This window comes from Xyrauchen texanus, chromosome 15 (assembly GCF_025860055.1).
Source record: "Xyrauchen texanus isolate HMW12.3.18 chromosome 15, RBS_HiC_50CHRs, whole genome shotgun sequence".
NCBI classification, from domain to species: domain Eukaryota; kingdom Metazoa; phylum Chordata; class Actinopteri; order Cypriniformes; family Catostomidae; genus Xyrauchen; species Xyrauchen texanus.
Window position 1 is genome coordinate 20,075,746 of NC_068290.1, and position 19,191 is coordinate 20,094,936.

At 37.9% G+C, this 19,191-nt stretch overlaps 1 protein-coding gene across 4 annotated transcripts; it reads left to right on the forward strand.

Annotated features, from left to right (window-relative positions):
- The first annotated feature begins 1,529 nt into the window (after nt 1-1,529).
- tbrg4 (transforming growth factor beta regulator 4) lies at nt 1,530-16,385 on the forward strand. Of its 4 annotated transcripts, none has more exons than XM_052144146.1 (13): nt 1,538-1,607; nt 1,701-1,808; nt 2,080-2,553; nt 2,653-2,834; nt 3,985-4,129; nt 4,208-4,382; nt 5,955-6,112; nt 6,219-6,329; nt 7,958-8,102; nt 8,324-8,563; nt 8,694-8,805; nt 8,929-9,043; nt 15,365-16,385. In XM_052144146.1, the coding sequence occupies exons 3-13, from the start codon at nt 2,149-2,151 to the stop codon at nt 15,464-15,466; spliced, it is 1,890 nt and encodes a 629-aa protein (XP_052000106.1). In that variant the 5' UTR covers nt 1,538-1,607; nt 1,701-1,808; nt 2,080-2,148; the 3' UTR covers nt 15,467-16,385. The 4 variants fall into 4 exon arrangements, with proteins under 4 accessions (XP_052000104.1, XP_052000106.1, XP_052000105.1 ...); XM_052144145.1 differs by having other exon boundaries at nt 2,133-2,553; nt 8,321-8,563; XM_052144143.1 differs by having other exon boundaries at nt 8,321-8,563; nt 15,365-16,384.
- Nucleotides 16,386-19,191: the final 2,806 nt, after the last annotated feature.

The window sequence follows — 19,191 nt, forward strand, 5'->3', positions numbered from 1 at the left end:
GCTGTCTTTATATGCTTTTTGGACCTTCATTCACTTGCATTGTATGGACCTAAAGCTTAAATGCTCTTCTAAAAATCGCCTTTTGTATTTAGCAGAAGAAAGAAAGTCAGACACATTTGGGATGCATGAGAGTGAGTAAATTGTGAGATAATTTCCTTTTTTTGGGTGAACTATCTCTTTAATTTTCTATAATTTATTAGTTTCCATACTGAATCATGCTGGCCGATATACATTTTTCACACTCCTGGTTTTGGAACGCGGAAGTAAACGTTTGCAGGGTAAATAAAATTCGACAAGCGGTCAATGGGAGTAAATGGGAGATCACAGCAAATATTGTTTTCACTTGCCCCATTTGCTCCAAGACCAAAAGAAAATGACTTTCCAGAAGAGGAAAAAAATAGAGTGGTGGATTAAGACGGGTGAAGGTGACAAATTTAGGCCTACTGTCACTCTCTCAGCAGATGTAATAGAAACCCCCTTGCAGCTGTGGACATTTGTTTTTTAAAACTGATTCCAGGGCACTGATCTATATAGATCAGTGAATTTATTACATGTTATGTAACAAAGTATTACATAAGACGGAAATGCGTCATCAGTCTGTGAAAAAGTTTTTTTTTTTTTTTTTCTTTATTACTTTTATTGACCAGAAAGAAAGGTACATTACAAACATAAATTACCTGGTACAATAGCAAAAATTTCTTATCCAGACAACAGACAAGCATAAAGGATGAGAAACTAAAGTACATAACATAAATAAATAATACAAAAAGAAAGGGGGATTTGACAGGGTCAGAATCAGAATCAGAAAAGGCTTTATTGCCAAGTACGTTTTATATGCATACAAGGAATTTGTTGTGGTGTTGTAGGTGCGTTCACACAGTCTCTAAATATATGAACAAGAATAAAAATATAAGCAATATAAATATTAATATAAATATGTCCACGCAGTATCAATTAAAAATAAGTATAAAATAAAAAGAGCGCTAGTGGTTCTACTGGGGTCTAGAGGTTCTCTGCAATTTAAGTTCTTCTATAGAGTTACAAAGTTCCAAGGCAACCTTCTTCTTCATTGACCTCAGTGACAAGAAATAATGACATAGAATCTACTTTTATGTAAAAATAATTTCCCAAGAATAATAATTATGGTAATTGCTAAGTCGTGTGTTCTCTCTTTAGCAAATATATCAAATATCACATTTTCTTTTGTTAATTCAGAGAAATTGTCACATTTTGGAAATAACCAATAATGTAAATCTTCCCAGAAGGCATTAACAAATTTACATTCATAAAATAAGTGTTCTTTCGTTTCAATTTGTTCATCACAAAATGAGCAAAATGTATGGTCTAGACTCTAGACCAAATCTGCATCTTAAAAAATCTCCAGAAGGATGTATTCCATTAAGAGTTTTAAAGTGGACTTCCTTTTCTTTTGGTACGATTGGAAATGTTAAATATTTTCATCTGTGAAAAAGGTATATTGAGATGTGCTGTTGAAACCACGTGTTGCAGGTTCACTGACGCAAAAACTACGCGACTCCGGCTGTTGTCTATGTCTTCGCCCATGTAAATGTCGTCGCCGTTGATTTATTAAAAAAAAACCATATGAGGTAAGAGAGCAATATTTGTTCTGTTGGTAGTGACAGCTCAAGCTGTGTTCAGCTGCGTTAAAATGTTTACTAAAGTGTATAAATGTATTCTAGGTCGTCAAACGTTCTTGATGGTAATGTTGACAGTTTCGTAAGCTCATTGCGGCGCCTCTTCAAATCGGCAAGGTCAGAATAGACTTCAGCTCAGTGACAGACTGTCAGGTAATTCACAAATTGTACATATCTGTATAAGGCGTTTGTATGCAGTATAATCGATCAGTGAGGAAGCTCAGTATTCTTCTGTTGAAAACAACAACATTCGTGTAAAAGTAGAATCGGTTAAATATAATTGATTGTAATATTGCAGAACCGCAACACATCAGCACATATTTATATCTTACTTGTGTTATTTATGTCTGGGGCAATGTGAGCTGTAAGAATATATTTCCTCAGAATTGAAGCTTTTTTAACATGTGATGTCATGCGTTCTCAGGTGGCCAGGTGAGATGTGGGTGCAAATGCTTTGATTGTTTTATTGATCACCAGAAGTCCCGTCTCCAAAATGACCACCAGGCTGCTGTGGAGATGGGTGCGACACTTTCCTCGCTGCCCTCAGGCTGCTGCAGCCTCAGTCCGACTACAGATGCCCACAGTGCACTCCACAGAGCCAGCATGCTCGTTGTCCTTGTCTTGGCTCCAGCCTGCTTCTAGGCACCTCTGTCAGAGCAGTGAACTGGCCAAGATGGAGGAGTCCCCAATTCCATATGAACGCTCCGAAATAGTCGGACTTGTTGAAAAGGCAGCCACTCCACAGGAAGTGCTTCAGTTATGGGCAGAGCAAGGTGGATCTGCTGGTGATGCAGCCAGGTGTCTGATCCAGCTAAGTCTGAGGGTCATGGAGAAGGGTGGAGATGGAATTCTGCAGGACCCACGCTGTGAAAAAATGCTGGAGACAGTAAACTCTCAGGTAGCTATAACAACCAGGTCTGATCCACTTGTAAATGATCAAGATGAGATGGAAACAGTGGTGAGTAATCTTTGTCTTCTTCCTAACCTTCTCTATCAGGTGTCTTCAGTATGGAATGGGTCTCTAGTGGCTCTCCTGCGTGCTCTCACCATGTTGGGTCTCCCTTCTGATGCCCCTCTGCTCCACTCTCTCCAGAATGAAGTGCTTTGGAGGATTCGGCGCCTCACTTACCGTCACCTTGCCTACCTGGTGGACTGGGTAGCATTTCAAAGCAGTAAAGGGTAGGGTTCACAATCACTTTAGGGCTGAACTATTAATCGAAATTGCGATATGACCTTGTACAATCGTTTAACCCCAGAGGACTGCGATTTAATTAAATAAATAAATAGTCTGATTGTGCTGCTCTCTTCAAAGTTTATGTGTGCTGCTCTGTCCTGTATTATGTTAGTGAATTAGTGTTTTCAGAGCAGTTTTGTGCTCCATTACTCTATCTCGTGTTTAGAGTAACAGATGTGCTTTGATTTAGGTTCTGTTTGCCTAAGAGTACTGAGCGTGTTATATTTAAAGCGCTCCAGATTCACTTTATTTTCACTTTTGCTTAATTCCAAATATGTTTGGCTGCTATATGTTAATATACAAATAAAACAATACCATGGCACTGGCATTTGTGGACTGAGGAAGAGATGTTAAAATAAGAAGCACATTTTACAGCTGTTGTAAATATGAACTAAGCTACACAGACTTTTCTTGCATTATTTCGCCTAAATAAAAGCTTGACGGTTTAGAACTTATTGGTATAACTGAATCGCACAGCAATGCCCTGTCGAAGTTTAGATGTTTTTTACAGTAATACTACATAATATTACAGAATTATATTACTATTGTACAATAATATTATAATATAACAATAATATCATATTCAAGTTGACTGGGTTCCAAAAAATAATGATGATGAATAGTGGGCTGAGACACTATCACAAAGTGGACAAAACAGGTATATTTTTACTATAAATCATTTACTTTCACTTCCACATTCTTCTTCTTTTGTTTCTTCATCCATGCATATCGCCACCTACTGGGCAAGGAGGAGAATTTATAGTAAAAAGGGTGTTTCTCATCCACACCTATCATATTGCTTCTGAAGATATGGATTTAACAACTTCAGTCATATGGATTACTTTATGCTGGCTTTAAATGCTTTTTGGACCTTCAAAGTTCTGCCCACCATTCACTTGCACACTGATGCATTTCGGCCAACGAAGCCTTCCTCCGAGTGTGTCAGGATACTGACATCAATGTCCTTTTGACTAAACTGTTGACTAAATAGGCAAAAATAAAAAACAACTTGTGGATCATGAGACTGAGGTTTGGCCAGAAGGTTTTGTCAGTTTCTTTTATGTTCTGGTAATATTGGGGTTTGGATTTTGATAGGCAGGAACATGAAGCTCTTACCAAAACCCTGCTGAAGCAGCTTGAGCTGCGATGGACTGAGCTGTGTGATCCTCGTACCATCACCATTCTCATGAGCCATGCCTCACTCCTCTCCCCATCATTCATGGACAAACTACAGGACAAGGTGAATGCACTCCTTTTATATTTAACATTATGTTCTATGAGGCTTGTCTAACACCTAGCTGTGTCTTGTGCTGTCCAGGCCCTGGAATTTTCTGAGAACTTCAGCGCAGAGGATATCCGCAGGGTGGCATTTTCATTGGCCTCTCAAAACAGGAGAACCGTTCCTTTGTTGCGGGCACTCTCATATCACCTGAACCAGAAACCTTCCGTGGAACTGAAAACATCACTGCTGCTTGACGTTGCATATGCTTATGGTTCGCAGGTTTTTATTTGCTCTTATTTGACTCTAATTTGAGTTTTTGATTAGACTTCTAATTAAATAATAATATTTAATTAAATGCTTCTCATTTGTAAAATATTAAATTCACTGGATTAAAAAAATGTATCAAATGATATAAATTAGGGATCGTAGAAGATTCATTATCTGGGAAATGAAGGAGTCAGGAGGCAGCGAACTGTCAACATGAGTATTTTTATTACTCTTCAGCGTCGTTCATAAAACATAAACAAAAAGGCACTCAGTGGCTCAGTTATACACAAACGTATAAAGGCTTCTATCGAGAGCACACGGGTACAGTCTCTCTCTGTCACTCTGATGCCTTGTGTGCCTTTTATCTCTCCCTCTGCCATCACTACAAAAAGAAACAGGTGTTGGAGAGGTGACAAGCCTTACCACTCTCTCTCCTGCAGATAGACACACAACCTCGTCCCAATCATCACAGGGGTGTAACGGTTTATTGTGGCACGAAACATTGCGGTTAAAAATGTGACAATGCGCAACATGGAGAGGACTGTTTTTAATGTTTTATTAATATAATTATTGCGTCTGTTCTATCCAATACGTGCAACGTCCTGAGCATACGCAGGCATACAAATTGAAATTGCTTCACTGGACACAGGAAGTTCTAAAATACAATTGCACACTAACAGCCACCAGTGTTTTACAATGAGATTATGGCTGAAACTGTGGAAACTGAAAGTGAAACCAGCAGCGGGAGAGAGACGTCCGTTTGAAGCGCAAGAGTGATCTACTCTGACCACACGATAGAAAATTTAAGTTAACAGAGATTTAATGAGGGTGCCATATTAAATCTACTATATATAATGCTGAATATTTTGTATAATTATGCTATGGGGGAATATAATCCTAATGTCAAATGTCATGTCTGATTTGATTTCATCAGTAAATTATTATTATTTAACTGGATAAGCATGCACATCTATTAAGTATGTATTTTTGAATATAAATTTTAGGTGTAATCAGGGACAGTAATATTTTAGAAAGATAAATTGTAATTTAAAATATTTTAAATGTTTGTAATCAGTGACACTTTGGTAGGCCAAGTTTTTAATAGTTTCTGACCCATGTACAAGTAAAGGAAGATAAGGAGTTATTATTAATTAATATTTCTTTTTGGTGCCACCATTGCCCTGTTCTGGACTGTTTTTAGTCCAAGTACATTTCTGTTGGAATTTTTAGCACGTTTAAGAACAGTACACTGACATTTTTAAACTGTCAGGAAATAAACTGTTTTGCATTTGTCTATAAAGTAATCCAAATAATAATACAAAACTTTCTATTTGAACTTTTCTTGATTCAAGCTTAGTTTAAAGAATTGTGAAACGAACTGAACCGAACCACCGAGATGAATGAATTATTACACCCCTAATATAAATACAAAATTGCTCTGATTTTGTTCATTACCCCTAGAATATATTTTAACTGTAAATATAATAACTAAAATATGAATATAGAATTTATTCCAAAAAAAATTATAAAGAATGCCTACCTAATTGTGTTTTCTCATACTTTCTCTCAAAAAAAGGTAAGCTGAATTTTCACCAGACACAGGTGCTCCAGAGAATAGCTGCAGAGTTATTGCCAAGGTTATCAGAACTGAGTTCACTTGACGTCACACGCTGTGCCAAGTCTCTGGCCTTCCTCAAGTGGCTACACCTTCCTCTGTTTGAAGGCTTTGCTCAGGTTAGAGCCTAGTTCTTAGATATTTCCACATCTTTCTGTGGTGACTGCACATAATGCAACCTGTTTTCACAAAAATGTATTTGTTGCAATGTATTTCCTTTTTCAGCACTATGTGAGTAATAGTGAAAAGTACAGCACTCTGCAAGTGTGTAATCTCCTCATGTCTTTCGCCAAACTCAACTTCCATCTCAGCGAAGGGGCGGATTTCTACCCAAAGGTAACCAATAAGAGGGGAAAAAATTTAACTGGTGTACATAAATAATTATAGGAATATTTTAGCATTGTTTTAATCAACTGCATTAATCTGATTCATTTTTGTGTTTAATGGGTATTTCTGTGTAATCTCTGTATTTAAGTAACTGCATTAGGCCCTTTCCCACTGCAGAGACTGTTGCCTGTTTAAGGTACTACCCACGACTAGTACTTTACATTTTATTTTTGCACCTGAGGAACTATAGTACTTTTTGTTATGAACTTTTGGGGGTATAGAGGGACTGTGGGAGGTGCTGCAATCTGTGATTGGTCAAAACAAAAGCCTATTATGCACAAAGAGTTGTGAGGAATCTGCCACCATTTGTAAACAAACTTATAGCTGCTAGCGTGCTACTCAGAGTATTGCGTTCATTTTCTAATTCCTTTATAATGCCTGGCCCAAAAAAAAGTTGCATACGTTGGACAGCCTTTAGCTTCGATTATGGCACGTATTCATCATGGCATTGTTTCAACAATCTTGTGCAGCACCACAACTGCAACATTTATTGCAGTCCAGAGTTGCATTAATTTTTGGCTGAGATCTTGTATTAATGACTGGAGAGTCAAACCATTCTGTAAAGTCTTCTCCATCACATCCCAAAGACTTTCAATGGGGTTCAAAAATGATTCCTCATGCTCCCTGAACCACTCTTTCACAATTTGTGCCCGATGAATCTTGGCATTGTCGTCCTGGAATATTCCCGTGCCGTCAGGGGGAGAAAATCCATTCAAGGGATAAGGTCATTCAGTACATTCAGGTAGTCAGCTGACTTCATTTTATTGCAGCAAAACTTTGAGCTAGACCTGACCAATTGAAGTAACCCCAGATCATAACACTACCTCCAGAGGCTTGTACATTGGGCACTATGCACAACAGGTACATTGCTTCATGCGCATCCCTTCTTACCCTGACAAGCCCATCGTTTTGGAATAGGGTAAATCTGGACTCATCAGACCACATGACCTTTTTCCATTGGTCCATCATTATGCTCCCTAGCAAATTTAAGTCGTTCTTTTTTTTTTTTCTCAATAACATGTGGCTTTTTTGTGGCCACACAGCTGTTTAGTCCTAATCCTGTTAGTTGTTGTCATGTGGAAATACTCTTACTTTCATTATTAAACAGCCCTGAGTTCTACTGTATTTTTTTACCATGTGACTTCCAAGTTTTTTTGGTGATCTCCGATCACGGTCATTCAAGATTTTTTTCCCGATCATATTTCTCCCATGAAGCTGATGGTTCACCGCTATCCAGCAAGTGGAAATGGACCCTTGTTGCTTGGGCCTGTCATCGCTGCTTGCAGCTAGATTTTTAATTGTATTTATTTGTTGTTGTTGCGATTTGAATCACTCATTCAAACATCGTCACAGGAAAAATGGTTGATACTAGATGACATCACTAAGGGGGTTACTTTGTGAGTACAAATGCAAGAAATAAAAATTCTCCTGGGTGTGCACCTCCTCTTAAGTGTTCTCATCTTGTTACCAAGGAAAATGTACCTGGACTGTTGGTGGGAAAGGGCCTATAAATGTGGTGTATGAATGTGTTTGTCTTTACATATAAGTAATAAGTGTATTTTATTTTGTGGGTGTAGGTGCATGCAGCTTTGGAAAGTTCCTTTCAAAATTTAGAGCCCTTTCTGAAAACAGATGTGGTTTGGTCACTGTGTGTACTGAACCAGGCCAAGCCTGATTACATCACCTCTGTTACAAAGCCTGCCTTTCAGATGAAACTTTCAGGTACGTTAGATTGAAATTAATAATACAATTCTGAGAAAATTCTCTCTTGGTATATTGCTAAATCTGCATTTTGAATGTTCTAATGTAACACCAGAATACAAGTTTAATGTTCTTTGCTGGTCTCTTTTGAGTCACATGATGGCAGTATAGCTTTACTTTTCAGTGAAGATTTGCAGGCCATTCAAACTGAATTTCATATCTTTTCCTGACCTTTCCAGCAGGTGGCAGGGTGGGCCAGACCGAGAACTATAGACAGAAATTATTACATATCTCTGCCTATTCTCAGCTGGAGCCTCTTGGAGCCACTGCATCCCCCGTTGTGCTGCTGCCAGTTCCTCAGAGCAAAGTGGAGTCCAACACTCCTCTTCAAAGCAGCCTACACACAGCCCTCAAGAGCCTGACCAACAGTCGGACACAGGCCCTCCGTACTGCTGTAAAAACAGTATACGGCTGGACTATTGGTGAGTGTGGACTTTTCAAGTCAGAAAGTGCATGTTTATTATGCTCGAGCATGTAGGTCATGTGTTTAATTCTAGTTCATTAGCACCCCCTGGTAATCTGCGAATATGTTGATTGATTTGTTCACCACAGATGGAGAGCTTGTAGTAGATTCAGAAAATAAAATTATTGATTTAGAGAACATAAAAGCTCCTCACTTACCTGGAGGTGGTGGGACTGGTGCCTTACCTGCAGGGACAAGACGGTGAGTGTTAAAGGACATGTATAATCTCATGTATGTATGCAGAATGGTTTGAATGATTTGTCCACTTGTTCTCAAATGAAGATGCATGGTTTCTGACTGTGAATGTGTTTGTGTGTATTGCAGGATAGCATTTGTGGCTTTGGAGTTTCCTAACTTTTGTCTCAGGAGCAAGGATCTTCTGGGGCGCTTTGCAATGCAGAAACGCCACCTACGGCTGGCTGGTTTTATAGTGGTGGAGGTGAGATATACAAAGTGAAAGAAGAGGTGAAGGGATGAAAGCCAATCTTAGCTAATGGAAGTATTATGAGCTGCAAGGTTAGCAGTTTTTAATGCATGCATGCATCTTATGGATGTTTTCATGCCGGTAATACAGTTAAAATCAGGAGATTGGTTGCCAGGGATGATGGGCAAATATTCAAAATTTTTATTAGAAGCAAGTATTATAAAGAGCATGCAATAATGTTTAAACGTTTTTGTAATAAATTATTAGCAGTGTTTGTATAGATCTAAGCTAATTTAGTTAGCATAGTGTAAAGGAATAGTTCACCTAAAAATGAAAATTATTTCATAATCGACTCACAGAAGGAGATGTTTTAAGGAATGTCGCGGAGCCGTCTTTTCAATGCAGTGGTATTGGATGGAGCCTAAGGATGCACAATTAATCAAATTATGGCTGCCACAATTATGTCATTCTAAAAAATTACAATTACAGTATTCCATGTGTCTACTCCGGTTGTGTCAGGTTCTAATTTACAACATGTTTGCAGCAGTTTTCTAACCAATCATTGCACAGTGAAATGGTAATGGTTAATCAGACACTTAAATTGGTCATAAGTTTACGTACACGTAGGTTGAAATCATCATTTAAAACTAATTTTTTAATTACTCCACAGTTTTAATATTAGCAATCTAGAGTTTTGGCAAGTCTTTTAGGACATCTGCTTTGTGCTTGACAAAAGTACATTTTCCAACAATTGTTTACAGATAGATTGTTTCACTTTATAATTTACTATATCACAATTCCAGTGGGTCAGAAGTTTACATACACTAAGTTAACTGTGCCTTTAAGCAGCTTGGAAATTTTCAGAAAATTGTGTCAAGTCTTTATACAATAAGTTTTTTCAATAAGGTGTACTAAATTAGAGGCATACCTGTGGATGTATGTTAAGGCCTATCTTCAAACTCTGTGCCTCTTTGCTTGACGTCATGGGAAAATCATAAGAAATCAGCCAAGACCTCAGAAGAAAAAATGAATGTGGACCTCCACAAGACTAGAAGTTTTTGGAGGAAACGGGTAGACAAGTATCTATATCCACAGTAAAACTAGTCATATATTAACATAACCTGAAAGGCTGCTCTGCAAGGAAGAAGCCACTGCTCCAAAACTGCCATCAAAAAGCCAGACTACAGTTTGCAAGTGCACATGGGGACAAAGATCTTACTTTTTGGAGAAATGTCTTCTTGTCTGAGGAGATACAAATTGAACTGGTTGGCTAAAGATGAGAAACACCATCCCAACCTTGAAGCATGGGGGTGGCAGCATCATGTTTTGGGGGTGCTTTGCTGCAGGAGGGACTGGTGCACTTCACAAAATAGATGGCATCATGAGAAAGGAATATTTTGTGGATATATTGAAGCAACATCTCAAGACATCAGCCAGGAAGTTAAAACTTGGTCGCAAATGGGTCTTCCAAATGGACATTGACCCCAAGCATACCTCCAAATTTGTGACAAAATAGCTTAAGGACAACAAAATCAAGGTATTGGAGTGGCCATCACAAAGCCCTGACCTCAATCCGTGGGCAGAACTGAAAAAGCGTGTGCGAGCAAGGAGGCCTACAAACCTGACTCCGTTTCACCAGTTCTGTCTAGAGGAATTGGCTAAAATTCCAGCAACTTATTGTGAGAAGCTTGTGGAAGGCTTCCCACAAAGTTTGACCCAGGTTGAACAATTTAAAGGCAATGCTACCAAATTCTCTGTACTAATTTTCTGCCATTTCACATTCTTAAAATTAAGTTGTGATCCTAACTGACTTAAGTCAGGGAATGTTTTCTATGATTAAATGTCAGAAATTTAGAAAAACTGAGTTTAAATGTATTTGGCTAAGGTGTTGGTAAACTTCTGACTTCAACTGTAACTGTTTGTGGTTTTTTGTTGAGACCAAAGACAATTTTCAGCCATGGCTGGACAATAAAGTGAAGTGAACTAAACTAAAGTCCGATAAGTAATAACAAACAATCCCAATGCACAAGTTTTAAACTGTCTTATGCCCAGATGCTTTATTTTGTTACATGGAGACTGTAAATACACTGCAAAAAAGTGATGCGACAAAACTGGAAGGCTCACATTATAATCGAGGCTTAGACGCAGTCTTCTTTAATAACGAGAGCATTCGGGAGAGTGCAGAACTCTGTGTGGAGCATCAGTAAGCTTGCGCTGAACTGCGGAACTCAAACAGTGTAAACCTGCTGTGAGTGTCAGCGTTACTAAATGTAAAGGGTGAGTTCTGTTTTTGATGCATTTCTCAATTTCTGTTTAGGTTTATCATGCTACTAATTGGGCCAAAGTGAAGTTGATATATTGATGTTTAAAACGGCAATAAAATATGTGATTCAATATATTCACTTCTATTGATCAGCATTAATCATTAGAGCTGCAACTAACAATTATTTTGAATAATTGACTAATCTAATGATTATTCTACTGTTCGGGCGATTATTGCAACTATCAATCATTAGCTGTTTTTCTCTTTTCTCCCCAATTTGGCATTTCCAATGTGCTCTTAAGTCTTTGTGGTGGCGTAGTGACTCGCCTCAATCCGGGTGGCGGAGGACAAATCTCAGTTGCCTCCGCGTCTGAGACGTCAATCTGCGCATCTTATCACGTGGCTTGTTGAGCGTGTTACTGCGGAGACATAGCGCGTGTGGAGGCTTCACGCTATTCTCCGTGGGATCCATGCACAACTTGCCATACACCCCACCAAGAGCGAATCACATTATAGGAACCACGAGGAGGTTACCCCATCTGACTCTTCCCTCCCTAGCAAAGGGTTTCCGCAGGTCTTAAAAAGGTCTCAAAGTCTTAATTCGCCCTTCCGCAAAATAAGGCCTTAAAAAGGTCTTAAATCGGAGCAACAAGATTTTAATTCATAAGGTCATAGCATTAAATGTTGTATGAAGGATTGTTTTCTTGTTGTGGGATTGTTTTCTTGTTGCATTTAAGTAGGGTGACCAGACATCCTGTTTTGAAGAGGTGTGTCTCGACAATTCTCTAAACATTGTAATTATATCCTGGTTTCACCTGATAGGCACACTGATTTTTTTCTACTTACATTTGATGTATTCATTTTACTTCTCGCTATTGTCTTTGGTATCGTTTGCAGAGAAGCAATTATGAAGCTTTGCACGTTGATTTGATGATACTTTCATTCTAGTCTTTCTGCAAATCTGCTGAAATATATCTGGATACCATGACAATGGTGTCATACGCTTGGCGCGCACTCTTTGTCATCCTAGAAATGCACCAATAAAACATTTGTTTTCAACAACTAGCTGAAAGAAGCTGAACCATTTCATCCACTTCATGCAGCACGTGAATATGTATTCAGTATTTTTCTGTATTTTTCTGTAATGTTCATTTCCCCATGAGCACGGATACAATCAGACAATGTCACATTTAGACAGCTACACTGCACTTTTTACATAGTACAAGCACTTATATACATTTCGATGTGGGGTTTGTATTTTGAATTTTTGGTTGCAATGTTAAAAATCATTTAATTATTACACAAGCAATATGACATCATATGGATAGGATGGGCTACATGGAATTTGTCAATTTAAAAAAAGCTAAAAGGTGGTTAAATCGTGAAAAAACTAAATCTCAAATAAAATATATATTTTCACAAACTATATAGCCTATACAGTTAAGTGCAGAAGTCTGCATAACCCTTTTGTTTTTATAAGCTTCCACGCCCCTTTCAGAATGTATACAAATAGCCTATAAGAGATTATATTTTGTATGTAGTAATGCCCTTCAAAAGCTACATAACAAAAAATTGACTCCTATTTACACAAATCATACTGTTCAAACGTTTGCACCCCTTGCTTCTTATGTTGCTTTCTTGAACATCAATAATTATTTGCACCTTTTGTAATAGTTGTGTATTTATCCTTCAATTGTCAAAATCTGTACCTCATATATAGCCACTGTCGGGAAGACTTCAAATGTGCAGAAGATGCTGAGAAACCAAATAATGTTACTGTAGTTGGGTTTTTCTTAAGAAAAGTGGACATCTTCACTGCTCAGGACAAAACAGGGATTCATAAACTATTATTGCACAACCATCATTGATCATCGAGAAAGCAACACACCATATTAGAAACCAAGGGAAAGTAAACTTCTTGAACAGGATCATGTATGGAAATCCAGTTACTATTTTGTTGTGTCCTATATATGTGTTATGTCAAATAGCTTCTTTGGGGCAGTACTAAATAAAAACTAAATTAAATTTGTATGACCCCTCATTTAAAAAAAACACACAGATATTGATTCCTTAAATTTTCTTTAGTTGGTCTTAAAAAGGTCTTATAAAAGTCTCAAATTTAACTTGCATAAAACCTGGCAACTGAGCCAATTTGGATGCTTGGGAGACCTGGCTGGAGTCATTCAGCACACCCTGGATTCGAACTCTCGACTCCAGAGGTGGTAGTCAGCGTCTTTACACTCTGAGCTTTTAACTGACTATTCACCTTGTACCTTGACTTAAAAGGTTTTAATAAACATGCTTACTAATAATAAAGAGGACAAAATCATCTTTTAAAAATTCCTCTAAATGACATTCATTGAATTTAAGGGGAAAATAAATAACTTTTTATTAAGTTTAATTCAGTAAAGTGTTTAGTCTTGTTTTTCATTTAAAAATGTCTAAAAATATAATATAACATAATATATTTAGATTTGCTTTCAAATTTGTATATAAGTGTATTTATTTTTTCACTCGTTTATTCTTCTGCCAGTGCAGTAAAGTCAAAACATAATTATATTCAAGGCCTATTCTCTGAAAGCAATCTAAATATGACATTATATGTTGCTTCAGGTAAATGTATTTTGTTTTAAGGATTTTTATATATTTTTAAATATTTATTATATTCAAACCATCAGGTTATAATCTAACTGGAGCAAGTGCGCACGAGTGACGAGCATCACTGTGTACATCAGCCGGGTGCCATCTCAATCTCTCCCCCTTCATGTGACTCATAGAAGCGGCGCTGACTGCACAGTGAAATGCCAGTGTGGAGTTTATACTTATTTACATGGCCTTTTTCCTTATTATTTGAACTTTATTAAAGATATAATGGCAAGGTGTTTCCTTTAAAAATGCTGTGAAATGCAATTTGTGCTTAAGGCAATGGCAGCTCCAGCTCCGCTGTATTTCACAACGAGAGTGCTTCTATATTTAGTTATTTGGTATTTTTGTATAATTCCCTCATACCTGAAGCTGTTTGGAAACTGCTTCTGGACTGTGAGCTGTTTTCTTCCTTTTCTCAGTCAGGCACGAGGTACAGTGCTGCTCTCACGTGTCATCATTAGTTTAATATCTGATCTCATGTCTCTTCATTTTTTATTGTCAACATTGTCGATAATGTCAACTAATCGTTTCAGCCCTATCAATCATCATGATTACAATATCAAGAGCAATAGACGACAATTAGGATTTTTGTCATAAACATGTAGCACATGTTGTGCCTCACTTTAGAGTTTAAAGGACGCAAATGTATCATAAAATTAGACAATGTGACTTATGCATTATATATAAGACTTCTGAAGGTATACAGTACATTTTGGTTAGAAACAACCCAAATTCAAGTAATTTTTCAGCCAGAATCTTTTCATTCCATTGCACATTAATGGGCGCTATGAGAGAAGCTTGTTCCCATTGGAACGCGTGTTCATGTGAGAATTTTGTTTGTGAAAACAAACAAGTTTTAGCGTGAACATATAAGCCACTGTGAATGAGCTTCTCTCATGAAAGTATAAGGGATGCATTTTTGTGAACTATTCCATTAAATTAGGATCAGTTACGTGGGCATTAGGGGTTAGACTGAAGGATTAATGAGGACATTCTAACTCATAATGACAGTGTACATCTTATTTTCTCCAGGAAACTAAGATTTTATAGTGCCAGTGCAGTTAGCCTAATAAGCTCTTTTCCTATTGTCTTAGCAGTTACATGGCAGGCAGTCCCCTCAGTCTTTGGGATATAAATAGCAGTAGTAGGACAGAACTGCTTAACAGGACCCTGGCTCTGTCTGCAGAATGTAGGCCAATCCTGTTAGCCCTCTACCTTCAGGGGTAGAGTTTAATTTGGCTGACCACATGGCAGACTTAAAATTTGCTGCATTTCAGAGTTGTCGTGAAAAGGTGAGGCAGCTATTAGAATTGAGCAGCATTCAGTTCTTCTATTTCTTTGTTACCTGTAATTGATTATGCTTCTGGATTGAAATCTAGTCTTTCTCCCTATCCAGCCTATTGATTTGTCAGTGTCCTCCCCTGCAGGTGCCGTACTTTGAATGGCTGGAGCTGAAGTCTGACTGGCAGAAAGTGGCTTACCTAAAGGACAAGTTAGGGAAGGCGGTGGCTGAGGACATGGCGAAGTGAGACGATGGATCAGCGTTTCATCAAACCTATCAAACAGTGGTGTGGCACAAGCTGCTAAAATACATTTGTAAACCTAGGCAAAACTTTACAGATAAGGGAAGGATAATAAGTACTACCACACATATTATGCACACATGTATATCTATGAAAGAAATGTTGGTGTCCATATGTTCCATGATGCAAAAATCTGAAGATTAAGGTTGATGCATGCAAGATGATCAAAAGATGAAATCAGCAGATGCTTAAAAGCAACAAGTGTGTGTGACTGAGCTGAAAAACATAAGTGATTTTCACCACAGGGGAAACCAATCCTCACAACCACAATAAATTATTTCTTTTCTTCTATTGTCTAAAACATTGTACATTGTTGTCCTCAAAAACGACTGGACGTCTTTTCTACTACCACTAACAATAAATACGTTGTTGATGCAGTTGTCTGGATGATAACTTGGGCTTTCCTTGTTTCCAAGGAGACAGTTGTTGAGGTTGATCGCTCAGAAACTGAGAGTTCAGTACATAAAAGATTATTTTCTCTACTTTTCTTATTAATTATTGTAGTAAAGGTGAAAAGTAAGGTTTAAGAGAAAATTTTAATTCTGTCATTTACCTCATGTTTTTCCAAACCTATATGAATTATTTCTGCCATGGAACCCTGAGGATGTTAGGCAGAATGTTTGGGATTGACAGGCTTAGTCACCATTCACTTGCAATGCATGTAAAAAAAGATTCAATGAAAGTGAATGGTGACTGAGGCTGTCATTCCCTAAAATTCTGCCTAATGTCTCTTTTTTTGTGTTTCCCATGTAGTAATTATAGGGTTTTGGAACAACATAAGGGTAAGTAAATGCTGACAGTATTTTCATATTTGTGTGATCTGTTCCTTTAATAATATATGATAAAAACTCTTCTTGACTCACATGTTATTTGTGCATTTATGGATTCGCCTGTGTTATTTCATGAAGAATAGGCTAAACAAATTTACAAACAAACAGAATCAGAGGAAATACAATTCTATTAAATATTTATTAAGGAAAGAACCATTACCCAGCTCTGTTACATTCAGACCTCGTGGTAGTTGAAGACCTGTTGTTAGTATTGCTCTCCTGTTATTTGCTGTCAAGTCAAACTTGAGGTCCTGTGGTCTTTAGTGGACAATAGACCTTCCTCATGAATTTTGAGGGAGTGCAGAGAATAGAATTTTCCATTTATACATTTACCATAAGCCCATCAGTGAATGGTATCAGTAAAATTAATATTTTGTCATCAAAGACCATATGGTGACTCAGTGCTGTATTTTGCCAGAAGTTTTCTGTTGGCAGTCTGCAATCGTGCTGTTTTGTTTAATGTCTCCAAAAAAAATTATAATGAGCAAAATGTGAAACTGGTTTTAATTTATTTTCCTATCAGTTACAATGATTTAAGACTTTATGAACAGACACCTGTGGTGCTGAGCTTATGGCATAGTATAAATCAGATTCTAATAAACACAAGCCATTTAATATTGAGCTTTCTGGTCTCATGGGCGCAATGCGAGGGTCGGACGTGTGAACAGCGAGCTCTGCGCACTTTGCTTGTTTTTATAATATTTGTGTCACAAACTGGTGAGATTCGATGCACCCTAATTCTTAATCGTTTTGGGAAGACAATATGTCAAAGAATTCAAAATCCTTGGGCTCTGGAGATATTAAAAGACACTTCCGTGCTTGGGCTGATTCCCTTCAGTGGCAGGCCAGAAACCCCTGACTCAATTCGGACGGTGAACTGAAAGAAATGTGGAGTGAATTGATGAATGTTTCGGCAATGCTGACGAAGGTGGTTGCAGACTTGGAGGACCTTGCTGTAATACGTCGATTGATCACTCTCATGCAGGCGAAATTCAGTTGGTTACAAGAGTTGTGGATGTCGAGAAACGAGTTGATTATCTGGAGTCATCGGAGAGGGAATTAGCTGCTAGCCACCAAGACAGACTTGCAATGCATTTGGGAAAAACTGGAGGACAACATCCGAATTGCTGGAATTCCTGAGCATGAGGAAGGCCGATATATGGTAAAATTCCCAGACAAGCTCTTCCCGAGTCTGCTCAACATAACAGGCCATAAGCTGGAAATCGAGTGAGCTCAAAGAGTGCCGGTTTGGAGATCCATTGAGGGAAACATCAATTCTGACCAAATTTTTTAGATCATTCGATAAAGATCCTGTGTTACGCGAGGCGAGGAATTAAGGAATTACAAGGAATTCAAGGAATACAAGAAACTTCTCGGTAGGCATACATGGACTGTTTGAGTTTAGAGGGATGGACACCAGTTGGCGCTGTCATGCGCAGGGTTAATTCACATATTTTTCTTTTCTCTGTTTATTTGGTTCTGGGGGATGTTTGGGATTTGGTTGTTGCTCTAATGTTGGAATGTGTTCATTATAATTGTATTTTTGTTATACAATCTATTTTTTCTAATATGTCAAAAGGTTACATTTTGACATAAAGTTAAACTGGGAGTTAAATTCTCCCAATTTGGAATGCTCAATTCCCAATCCGCTGTAAGTACTCGTGGTAGCGTAGTGATTCGCCTCAGTCCGGGTGGCGGAGGACAAATATCAGCGGCCACCGCGTCTGAGACCATCATTCCACGCATCTTATCACGTGGCTTGTTGAGCGTGTTACTGTGGAGACATAGCGCATGTAGAGGCTTCACGCCATCCACCGGTGCATCCACACACAACTCACCATGCAGCCATCGCGAGCGAACCACATTATAGCAACCGTGAGAACGTTACCCCATGTGGCTCTACCCTCCGTAGCAACTGGGCCAATATGGTTGCTTATGTGACCCGGCTGGAGTCACTCAGCATGCCTTGGGATCCAAAATGTTAAATGTTAATATGAGTGGATTGTCTCTCTCCACATGGAATGGGTTGGGGCACCCCATAAAAAGAAGGAAGGTTATTTCTTTTCTGAAATGTAAGAAATATGATATAGTGTTTCTTCAAGAAATGCATCTTTTGTGCTGGCTCAAGTAAGAGCAGGGGGGTTATTACATTGATTATTACATTGATAAGTAATCATCTGCAATTCAAATTTCTCAAACAAATTAATGCTGAATTAGGAAATCATTATTGTTTTAGTAGAAATTCAGGCTTAAAGTCTTATTTTGGCTAATATTTACGCGCCTAACACTGATGATCAGGGCTTTTGAAGGGATGTTGCAAGTCACTGGCACTCCACATGATATAATATTGGGAGGAGAATTTAATCTATTGATGGACTCAGTCCTTGATCATAGTGAAGCAAAAGTGTGTAAGCCCTCTAGAGAAAAATGTACGCTTCACAGGATTTGTAAAAATCTTGGTCTTACAGATATTTGGAGACTTTTAAACCCATCTGGTAGAGACTATACATTCTTTTCATTTGTCCATAAGATTTATTCTAGAATAGATGATGTTGTTTGAAAGTATATATATTTTTGATGTTTTATTTATTTATTTTTAACGTTCTAATTTATATAATTGATTCTGTATTTTATGTTATGTTTGCATGAATATGTATGGAATCAATAAAAACGTAATACTGGGCTTTCGTTGGTAAGTCAACAATAAATAGATTATATAATAAATACATTTTCTTTGTTAGCTTAAAGACCCCATTAAATTACAGCTTCCTTAAAGGTGCTTCCGTTTTTTATGGAATTGTATTGAGAGAATGTTCCTTTTAGCTGAAAGGAGATATTTCT

Coding starts and splice junctions, on each gene's coding strand:
- tbrg4 (XM_052144144.1), top strand. CDS start 2,149: ATGACCACCAGGCTGCTGTGGAGATGGGTGCGACACTTTCCTCGCTGC. Junction 2,554..2,652: donor TGGAGACAGTAAACTCTCAG/GTAGCTATAACA, acceptor CTTCTCTATCAG/GTGTCTTCAGTATGGAATGG. Junction 4,130..4,207: donor TGGACAAACTACAGGACAAG/GTGAATGCACTC, acceptor TGTGCTGTCCAG/GCCCTGGAATTTTCTGAGAA.